This window comes from Otolemur garnettii, unplaced genomic scaffold (genome assembly GCF_000181295.1).
Source record: "Otolemur garnettii isolate 467f Iridium unplaced genomic scaffold, OtoGar3 scaffold00031, whole genome shotgun sequence".
Classification (NCBI taxonomy): domain Eukaryota; kingdom Metazoa; phylum Chordata; class Mammalia; order Primates; family Galagidae; genus Otolemur; species Otolemur garnettii.
In genome coordinates, this window is record NW_003852426.1 from 14911322 (window position 1) to 14922920 (window position 11599).

Here is an 11599-nt window from a genome sequence, read left to right on the forward strand (position 1 = left end):
AAAAAAAAAAAAAAAAGAAAGAAAGAAAGCTCACCGCTTGTGGCTCAAGTGGCTAAGGCGCCAGCCACATACACCTAAGCTGGTGGGTTCAAATCCAGCCCAGGCCCGCCAAACAACAATGACAGCTGCAACCAAAAAATAGCTGGGTGTTGTGGCTGGCACCTGTAGTCCCAGCTACTTGGGAGGCTGAGGTAAGAGAAATACTTAAGCCCAAAAGTTTGAGGTTGCTGTGAGCTGTGACACTACAGCACTCTACCCAGGGTGACAGCTTGAGACTCTGTCTCAAAAAAGAAAGAAAGAAAAAAAAAGAACAAGAAAAAAAGAAAACAAGAGAACCTTGGCCAGGCATGGTGACTTATGCCTATAATCTAGCCTCTAGGAGGCCAAGGCAGGTGGATTGCCTGAGCTCACAGGTTCAAGACCAGCATGAGCCAGAGAGAGACCTCATCTCTAAAAAAAATTGCTGGGCATTGTGGCAGGTGCCTGAGTCCCAGCTACTTGGGAGGCTGAGGCAAGAGAATCACTTAAGCCCAAGAGTTTGAGGTTTCTGTGAGCTGTGTTGCCATGGCACTCTACTGAGGGCACCAAAAAACATTTTTAGGTAAATTTTCAAATGTGTGCCAAAGTAGAGGGAATAGCATAATAAAATCCAATAGACTCTTCCACTTAGCTTCAATAATGATCAACACATGGCTAATCTTGTTTCATCTTTACCTTTCCCCCAGGGATTATTTTAAAGCAAATTCCAGACATCATATAATTTTATCTGTAAATATATCATAGTACCTCCAACAGATAAGAATTTTTTATAATAGATATGTTATTTTTATTAACATAACTATAATTCTGTATCACAATGTCGTATCTTAAAAAATTAACAAGAAACTTCTTAGTATCATAAAATATTCAGTGCTCAAGTATCCAATTGTCTGAAAAATGCTCTAATTTAAGAATATTAGTCTGATTGCTGAGTACTGCAATGAAAATCAAGAATTAATGGTTCATGATTTATTTGCCGTGTTGAAGAGACAAAGTCTTTCATGTGACAAGAAATTGATTTCTTAAGAGCACAGAGATAGATTTTCAGACAAAAAAATAAAATAGGAGATAATGACATACCTAGAAATGTTTCTAATTCCTCTAGAGACAGGATCCCACAGAACAACTTTATTATTTTATTTGAAGTAAATTCTGAGAGTGTAGAGCATACCCCATATATACATGATCAATGTAAAGATAAAAGTTAAATAAAATTTGTTTAAAAGTTTTGAAAAAAAAATAAAAGAGTAATTAGTCTGTTTAAACCAGGATCCGAATAAGGCTCCCACTTTGAAATTGGTTACCGTGCCTTTTTTCAAAACTTTCAGATTAATATAAGGGTATGTACAATTAGGTTACATTGTTGGTGTTTGTCAGGTAAAGTCCAAGTTGTAGTTGAGTCCTTCACTCAGGAGGTGTGCCATATACCCCTACATTGTGCCTGTTAGGTGAGAGCTCACCAAGCCCCCCTCTCTTCCTTCTCCCTGATTTCCTTCTTCCTCCCCCCCTTTCTTTAATTGTGTTTTTCTCTCTTGTGAGCTTGTAGTTGTTCATCTGCTAGTTTCAAGTTAGTATTGAATACAAAGGGTGCTTGCTTTTCCATTCTTTTTTTTTTAGAGACAGGGTCTCACTTTATCTCCCTTGGTAGAGTGCCATGGCATCACAGCTCACAGCAACCTCTAACTCCTGGGCTTAGGTGATTCTCTTGCCTTAGCCTCCTGAGTAGCTGGGACTACAGGCCCCCACCACAACACCTGGCTATTTTTTGTTGCAGTTTGGCTGGGGCTAGGTTCAAACCTGCTACCAATACCCTTGGTATATGAGGCCAGCACCCTACCCACTGAGCCACAGGTGCCGCCCTCTTTTCCATTCTTGAAATACTTTACTAAGGAGAAAATTCTTTAATTCCATCCAGGTAAATAAGATGTAAAGTCTCCATCTTTTTAATGCTGCATAGTATTCCGTGGTGTGTGTGTGTGTGTGTGTTTGTGTGTGTGTACATATATATGGTATATATACACCATAGTTTATCCATTTGTGCTTTGACGGGCACTTGGGTTGTTTCCACATCTTGGTGATTGTGAATTGAGCTACAATGAACATTCTAGTGCAGAAGTCCTTATGGTAAAATGATTTTTTTTTCTTCTGGGTAGATACATAGTAATGGGATTGGCATGCCTCTTAAGTCTTTTTTAATATATAGGTCCTCCCCTCCTTTTTTTCTTGCAATTTATTTGTTGAAAAAAACTAGGTCATTTGTCCTGTAGCATTTATCACAATCAGGATTTTCCTGATTACATCTCTTGGTGCCGTTTAACAGGTTTCTCTTTCCTACATCTTTTCTGCAAACTGGTAGTTGTATCTACAGGCTTGATTCATTATGGCACAATTACTTCGTAGGCGATGTCATATAATGACTTCTTAAACAGCAAATACAATGGTTTTTTCCCATTTCTTCTCCTCCTTGATCTCATTGCAGCACTTGACACTATTAAGCTTGACTCAGGACATTTCTTCTTTTGTGACATTCTCTCCTGCCGTTTATTTCCTGGATAAGATAATGAAGCAGGATCAGGGATTGCCAGGAGCTACCATTCTAATGAATTAGAATGCAATATATTTATTTTATTTTATTTTATTTTTTTGAGACAGAGCCTCAAGCTGTCCCCCTGGGTAGAGTGCCATGGCATCACAGCTCACACCAACCTCCAACTCCTGGGCTCAAGTGAGTCTCCTGCCTCAGCCTCCTAAGTAGCTGGGACCACAGGAGCCCACAACAACGACTGGCTATTTTTTGGTTGCAGCCGTCATTATTGTTTGGCGGGCCCGGGCTGGATTCGAACCCGCCACCTTAGGTGTATGTAACTGGTGCCTTAGTCACTTGAGCCATAGGTGCCAAGCCAATATATTTAATTTAGAAAAAAACACAATCAGGCAGCACCTGTAGCTCAGTGGGTAGGGTGCTGGCCACACACACCAAGGCTAGTGGCTTCAAACCAGCCCCAGGCCAGCTAAAACAGCAATGACACTGCAAAAAAATAAAATAAAAAATAGCCAGGTGTTGTGACGGGCACCTGTAGTCCCAGCTACTTGGGAGGCTGAGGCAAGAGACTCGCTTAAGCCCAAGAGTTTGAGGTTGCTGTGAGCTGTGATGCCACAGCATTCTACCCAGGGAGACAGCTTGAAACTCTGTCTCAAAAAAAAAAAAAAAAAGTATACGTATATATATATTTGTTTTTGAATACTAGTTGACTCTAACCCATTAGCTATAGTCAAGCCTTTGGTGGAATTCCCTAAAGGCCTAATTGCTTTCAGAGAAGAAAGAACAAAATGCTGTCTGTGGTTATAGGTTGTAGGGAAATAGACTTGAAAATACAATTTTTTCCCTTTGTGTAGCTCTTCCTACGGTATAACATACTGTATTAGTCAGGATAGGATATACTGTATTCTGCTGCAGTAACAAGGAATCCCTGAGATCTCAGCAGCTTAACATTGAAGTTTGCTTCTTTCTCTGGTAGACTTCACGGTGGATCCAGCAGCTCTCCAGAATAGCTCGCCTCCAAGGAGCCCTTCTGTCTTCTTCACTTCACTTCCATCTCCTCTCTGTGGGTTGCCAGTGCTCTCACTCTCATGATCCATCCAAACAGTGGGTGTCTACTCATCATTTTCAGTCCTCTCTGTAAGAGCAGTGCTGTGCAGGGGGCATCTAGTTTGCCATCTTGGCCTCCATCCTCATTTAGTAAACACAATAACTCTGCATGGAAGCCATTTGAAATAAACAGTTTATAAATGAGGTTTCTAAGGCTTAGGGAGGTAAATAAATAGCTCAAGGGCAAGAACTAGAAATTGCAGAATTGAATTTGAACTCAGCTGTGACTGACTCCAAAGTACAAACTCATCTCATCACTTCCTGCAGTCACCTAACTCTTATTTGTCAATGCTGTGGTTGGGGGTTCAAAGGATGTGGTCCCTCCACTCTCCTTGGATTGAATCCTTAGCACCTCATGACAGCAGGCACTCAAATGCATGGGTGTAGTTGATCCTATTTTCTTAAGGAAAGAAAAGAGCTAATGTCAAGTTAATACAGAGTCTTAGCTATTGAGAAGGTTTTGAAAGGGAAAAGTAAACAATTAAATACTCTTGAAACTCAAGGCTCCTACCTATGGTGCAGATGGCTTTTCTGAGTTAGCTAGAAAAATGTGGATAGGTAGGATACAGCTTATCAAAAATTTCCCCTAGGTTTTCCTTTAGCTTACATCTTGTGGGTACAGTTGAATGAAGTAATGGTGGGGGGGGGGACAGGGAAGAGAGAGAGAAAGAAAGAAAAGGTGTATGGCAAAGGAGTGTCCTTAGTCCATGGTTGTTCTCTCTCTCTCTCTTTTTTTTCCCGTGGTTGTTCTCTTAGGTGTTAAGTGTGTGGGTTGAAATGACCATCCTGTACCAGGCTGACTCCTCTCCTGCTTCCATGATTAGTTTCCTGTTCACAGGGCTTTAGAAGGAGCTGAGCTGGGTGTCAGTGCCTCAGCTGAGTAAGCAGGGTATGCTTAGCAGATCTGACTTTCCTTTTCACTGAGAAGCCACCTGCTGTGTTGCACAGCCTTAATCCTTGAAGCAGAAAGAGAAACAGGACACTCATTAGCTGATTTCCTGCTGAGATCAAGTAGAGAGGCAGGACCCCAAGTGCAATTGCTTCTTAAGCAACTTCATTCAACTGTACTCACTTTCTAGGACTCAGAGACTCAAGAGCACTAATGTTCAGGAATGAAAAGATTTTAAGTCAGAGTTCCTTAGATTATTGCAAAGATACCTCTGATTCACTGTATGTTTTAAGTCAAAACATTCCCTATGAACCTAATAATTCTACCCTGGTGAAAGGTAATGATAGCAACTTCTTTTGGAAAATGTCCTATATATAGGCTCCCATTTTTATCTTCATCACCTAAAGCAAGGTAATCACAAACAGAACTTTCAGAAACCTCTATGTAACTTACTAATAAAACACTAAAATATTCTACTTCCATTGATATAACAAATCGGTGGATCATATTCAGCCCATTGCATGATTCTGTCTCAAACACTTTACACAGATATTGATCCCAGGAATGGAATCCCAAAGTTAACTCCGGGGGATAATCCATATATGTACCCAGAACAGAGTGAAGGCTTCTACAAAGCAGGATCAACTCTCCCACCAGTGAATTTTTCCTTGTAAGTGTATGTTAATCCTAGAATTATTTAGTTAACTTTAGAGGAATTATGTCTTTCTGTACTACATATAAATTATATTTTAAAAGGAGTAGATCACAAATTATGCTTGTATGAAAATTTCTTTAAAAGCTCATCTTTAGTTAATTAGTGTATGCACATATGTGTGTGTATAATTGAAATTATACACAGAACCTTGACTGCAAAAACAGTGGTTGTTAATTTTGTTCCTGTTTATATTTTCATAAATTTGAATTTTCTTACCAAATCAGATTATTGGTTAGTGATTACTACATGACTTGACCTAAATGTGGAACTAACTATACTTAGACCAAAATGCTTGAGAAAAATAAGAGGATAATTAAATTAAGGGAAACATAGTTGGTATGTTACATTTCAAATATGATTTTGAATAACTAGCCATTTGGGATATAGCGATGTTGATTAAAAATTATAAAAATAATACAAATTATGGTCCTTACAGCTTTGAAGCCCTTATTTGAAAATTAAATCTCAGAAAAGAAGAAATTCTATTGAACACAGTGATATATTGATCCCTGTTCTAGATGCCATACCAATTTTAACGTTGCCTTTTCTGTTTTTCAGAGTGCCTTATAAAAAGAAATTTGATACATTTATTCCACTTGAACCTCTTCCACAAATTCCCATGTGAGTTCTCTTATCGTGTTTTATATTATCCCGTCTTCATGAAATATTAATTATTTATTATTTCTCCTATGGAGGAGCCTATAGACAACTAACACATAGGACCTTTTTGAATCTCTACAGGAGAGCAGGGCAGTTTGTAAGGAAGGTACATGGAAAGACTCGTGGAGGTCAAGTGTCTGTGGAGTCAGCAGTTGGGATGATCACATCTTCAACAGATGTGAATAACATATACCAGATGTCATGTGTCATGTTAGGTATGCAGTAGAGGAGGGTTTACATGGAGCAAAAAGACAGGACTTTGGCTTCTCAGAACATGAATTTATTAGAAAAGAAAGACACATACTGAGATGATTGAAGCCAGAGAGAATGGTCAGTTTCAAGAGCCAGAGAGAAAGCCAATAGAGCACTCTTGTATTTGAGGGGGTGTCATTCCTGTACTTTTTCTCTGCTTCATCCAAACCTCATTTATTTACCTAAGTAGATTTCTGACATAGAAAGAGTTATTTTTCTTTTCTTTCTTTCTCTTTTTTTTTTTTTTTTTGAAACAGAGTCTCACTATGTCGCCCTTGGTTAAGTGCTGTGCTGTCACAGCTCACAGCAACCTCAAACTCTTGGGCAAGCAATTCTCTTGCCTCAGCCTCCTAAGTAGCTGGGACTACAGGTGCCCACCACAACGCCCAGCTATTTTTTTGTTGCAGTTGTCATTGTTGTTTAGCTGGCCTGGGCCAGGTTCAAACTTGCCGGCTTGGGTATATGTGGCCAGTGCCCTACCCACTGAGCTACGGGGTGCTGCCTTCTTTTCTAATTCAAAAGAGTCTCATTTAAGTATGGATAGAGTAGGAAAGTATCCTAGAGCCTGATCCACTGGGAAGCTCAATTGGAATAAAAGCATTTTATTCCACTGGACGCGGTGGCTCATGCCTGTAATCCCAGCTCTCTGGGATGCTGAGGCCGATGAATTGCATGAGCTCACAGGTTCAAGACCATCCTGAGCAAGAGCAAGACCCTATCTCTAAAAATAGCCAGGCATTATGGTGGGTGTCTGTAGTCCCAGCTACTCAGGAGGCTGAGACAAGCCTGCGCTATTACACCATGGCACTCTACTGAAGGTGGCAAAGTGAGACTCTGTCTCAAAAAAAAAAAAAATTATTCCAAACTTGAGATCTTACGGCACACAATTAGGGGTTCTCATATCCGTACGTTACATTTTTTATAAACACTGTTGGAGAATATTCAAAATAATAGCAATTGCCTAAATCACATCACCCTACCCAACTATTTTAGCTTTTGTACATTTCCACTCATATGCAAATATGTTTTTACACGTATAAATCATAAAATACCTATGAGTCTGATTTTCCTAAAGAAAAAAGGTAAGTGTTTTTTCGAAAGAACAAAGTATTGTACATCAGCATATGCTTTTGTGGCCAATAAGAGAAATAGGAGACTTGAACCTTTTGCTCAGGGAATAGTCACCCTGATAGAAAAGTCTACTAACCAGTTAGTCAGGGCAGGAGAAACAGAGGTTCCAGGTTCAGTTTATGTTGTTGAATTTACTATTTATTGTTTCCCAGATTCACTATTTCCTTCTGCAGTGTCTAATTTGCTACTAATCACATCTAGTGACTATTGTACCTTTAATCTTTAGAAATTCAATTTGATTCTTCTCTTACATCACTCATTTCCTTCTTTACTATTTTTATTTTTCCATAAATACTTGAACATAGTTATAATAGTTGTTTTAACATTTTTGTTTGCTAACTCTATGATCTTTGTCATTTCTGGGTGTTTCTAGTGACTGATTTTTCTCTTGTTTACTTTCCTGCTTCTTGGCATGTCTAACAATTTTTGTATGGATACTGGACATTATAATTTTATGAGTGCCTGGATTTTGTTGTATTCTTTTAAAGAGTGTCGGGCTTTGCTTTAATAGGTAGTTAAGTCACCTGCAGTTCCATGGATACTTCTGAGGTTTTCAAGTTTCACTAGGGTATGTCTAAAGTAGCCTTTACTTTAGGGGTGGTGTAACCCCACTCCTAAGTAAGGTATAGCCCTTTTAGGGGCTCTACTATGCCTTGATTGGTCACTTTTGGAACTCAAATGATTTTTAGATCTTTGCAAACCCTGGGCACTATTCAGTTCACAACTTTTCAGCAACTCTGTTGTCCAGTCTTGTGGAGGTCTAGCCTACACACGTATGCCTTAATATTTAGCAAAGATTCAAAGGGGGTGCTATGCACATTTCTGAAGCTTGTTATTTTCTTCTGCAGTGTCTAATTTGCTGTGAATCCCATCTCGTTAATCCCTTCTTGAGAACTCCGTCTTGCAGCTTCTAGCCCTCTGAGACTCTCTGAACTCTGATCTGGCTCCTCAGACTAAAAGAGAACACCAGGCTCTGTTTGGGATTATTGTCCCTACTCTGTGGTCTTGAATGTGCCTATAGGCAAAATCTGGGTGACGACAGGGCTCTCCTCATTTGTTTTCCCCTTCTCCAATATCACAATCCCATGCTGTTTCTGTTATCTCATGTCTGAAAGCAGCTGCTTCATACATTTGGTCCAGTTTTATAGTTGTTTAAGTCAAGAGAGTAACTATGATCCCTGCTACTTTGCTATGACTGGGAATAAGACTCCTTGTTCCCTTGAATAACAATTGTGTTTTTTTCTTTCCAAGTTATCTAATGAATCAGTTTTGTACAATTACATTACTCTCACCAAAGTTATTCACATCTTTAAATATTGTACTAATTGTACTTGGAAATTTAAAAATGTTAATTTTTATTAAATTAACATTTTATTTAAATTAAATTTAAAATGTTTAATTTGTATTTGCAAATGCAACAATCCAACTTTAAGGTAAGGATACCTATAATCCTAGCACTTTGGGAGGATGAGGTGGGAGGATGGCTGGTTTCCAAAAGTAGAAAAATTAGCCAGATGTGGTGGCATGTGCCTGTGTCCCAGCTACTTGGGAAGCTGAGTCAAGAAGATCACTGAGCCCAGCAGTTTGAGGTTGCAGTGAGCTATGATAATGCCTCTGCACTCTAGCAAGGATAGCAGAGAGATCCTATCTCAAAAATAAATAAAGATAGGGATAAAACCTAATGACCAGATGTTTTATATGACTTGCGTAAGTCTTTCCTAGCTAGCTAGTGGCACAGTGAGAATTAGAATCAACATTAGGGAGATGAAATTACTTATTGAACAGATACCTATAGTTCATAACTTGTCTACAAGGATTATTTAATCAACTCTTCATGTTCATAGAGCACCACTTATGCACTTGGCCTACGGAAGTGGTAAAGAGGTGAGGTAATGGAGACAGGGGTCACAAAGATGACTAAGATACAATTCTTGTTTCAGGGCTCATTGTCTAATGGGGGACAGAGTTGACATAAAACACTTGAAAAAGCAAATATGGTACAGTGTACACGGAAAGGACATACACATGTAGGGAAGTTGGAAATATGTTGTAGAGGAGGTGATATTTAATTTGGGTCCTAGATGGTAGGTAAGTCTGCCAGCAAAGAACAGAGGCAGGCCATTACAGCTAATGTGTCCTCCACAGAAAAATGTGATGGTGTGCATCTTTACTAGGACAGTTAACATTTATTTTTATACATTTTAACAACTTTGATGAGGACGTATCTTACCATCAATGCAGGGCAGCTGTCTTTAATTAAGGAGATATTTCCATATGTACCTAACAGTTTATTCTATTTAATAAGGATGCAAAGTTAGGAACAGACCAGGAGATTGACCTTATTTGTTGTTTTTTTTTTTTTTTTGGTTGTTTGTTTTCTTTTTTGAGACAAAGTCTCACTCTACAGCTCAGACTGGAGTGTAGTTGTACAATCCTACTCACTACAACCACCTTGAATTCCTGGGCTCAAGTGATCCTCCTGCTCAGTCTCCTAAGGAACTAGGACTACAGGTGCATGCCATTGTGCCCAACTAATTTATTTATTTTATTTTTATTTTTTTGAGACAGTGTATCACTATGTCACCCTCTGTAGAGTGCAGTAGCATCGCAGCTCACAGCAACCTCAAACTCTTGGGCTTAAGTGATTCTCTTGCCTCAGCCTCCAAAGTAGCTGGGACTACAAGTGCTCATCACAACTCTCAGCTATTTTTTGTGCCCAGCTAATTTTTAAGTGACAAGGATTCACCATTTATCCTTGTCACAACCAACCTGGACAAGTTCTTGGGCTTGAGCTCCTGAGCTTAAGTGATCCTCCTGCCTCAGCTGCCAAAATTGTTAGAATTGCAGGTATAAGCCATCATGCCCACTGGGCTGTATTGTTTAGTCCCCATATTTCCTTAGTTATTTTGGTCTAACTTGGACTGACAGTTGCTGTGTTAAAGTGTCTAGATCAGTGCTTTTCAACCTATTTTTTATCTTGTGGCACACTTGAACCTATGGTCAAACTTCTGTAGCACATTTAAATTATGTTGATCAAAAAAAAAAAGAGTAAAAAAAAAAGAATATACTTACTGTGCTTTGGATATTTCCAAAAATAATTTAATTAATGGTCTTTAAAAAATTTCACAGCACACCTAAAATCCTCTCATAGCACACCAGTGCTACCTTTGGGGCAGGTGCAGTGTCTCACACAGAAAGCACACTGAGCTAGGATTCTGAAGACAGGTTAATGGAAGGGACTATTTATGGGTGCGGGGCAGGGTTGGGGGAATCCACATGCCAGAGTCTCATGACAGTGGAAAGCTCTACTGCTCCAAGGTCTGAGCAGGGGGAAGAGGGATCATGGTTTGTGGAGCAGTGGAAGCTGGAGCCCTGGAAGAAGCGCTGCCCAGCACAAGTTGTGGCATTGCCGAATAGAGTCTCTGCCGGAACTGTGGTGTCTGGGGAGATAGGGTGGGAGGGGAGGAGCTAGGTGAGAAATAGCCCAACCTCTCTCTTCCCACCTTTTGATCTCCTCATGATGCCTCCCTTGGGCAAGTCCACCTCAAAGGTAGGAACACAGGAGAGCCAAGATGATGCCAGCTGCGAGGTTAGGTGGAAGAGGACTGAAAACAGAGCTGGGTTTGAGGTAGGGGCAAATGGTGAATAACTAACATATTTTATTTTAAAGCCGATCTCCTATATCAGAGGTCTTTTCACTTTTGATGTAGACCCTATCCACTAACAGTGTTTGTAAATTTTGCATCAAACTTCAACTCAGGCTGTTGTCTTCTTCCTACAGCTTGCCTTTCTGGGTGAAAGAGAAGGCCAACAATTTGATGAATGAGATAAGAGAAGTTGAAGAGCTTGACGATTGGGTTCCAGCAGTGCCCTTAATACGGAGTTTATTCCCTTATGGTGGGTTGAAGAACCTTCAAAAAATAGCATAAAAACTGGAAAAGTCTAGAAGAACAGACTTTTTTTTTTTTTTTTGAGACAGAGTCTTACCATGTCACCCTTGGTAGAGTACCGTGGCATCACAGCTCACAGCAACTTCCAACTCTTGGGTTCAAGTGATTCTTTTGCCTCAGCCTCCCAAGTAGCTGGGACTACAGGTGCCCACCACAATGCCTGGCTATTTTTGGTTGCAGTTGTCATTGTTGTTTAGCAGGCCCAGGCTGGGCTCAAATCCACTAGCTTTGGTGTCTGTGGCCAGCGCCCTACTCACTGAACTACAGGTGCCGAGCCAGAAGAACAGACTTTTGAGAGGCTTCACAGTGAAAAG

At 39.9% G+C, this 11599-nt stretch overlaps 1 protein-coding gene across 1 annotated transcript in view; it reads left to right on the plus strand.

The window, feature by feature from the left end:
* Window positions 1-11264, plus strand: part of SPATS1 (spermatogenesis associated serine rich 1) — a 28807-nt gene extending 17543 nt beyond the window's left edge. Inside the window, exons 5-7 of the mRNA XM_023512823.1 lie at window positions 5127-5247; window positions 5851-5913; window positions 11117-11264. Coding sequence (XP_023368591.1) covers window positions 5127-5247; window positions 5851-5913; window positions 11117-11264 — 332 coding nt within the window. The remainder of the gene's footprint in view (window positions 1-5126; window positions 5248-5850; window positions 5914-11116) is intronic.
* Window positions 11265-11599: the final 335 nt, after the last annotated feature.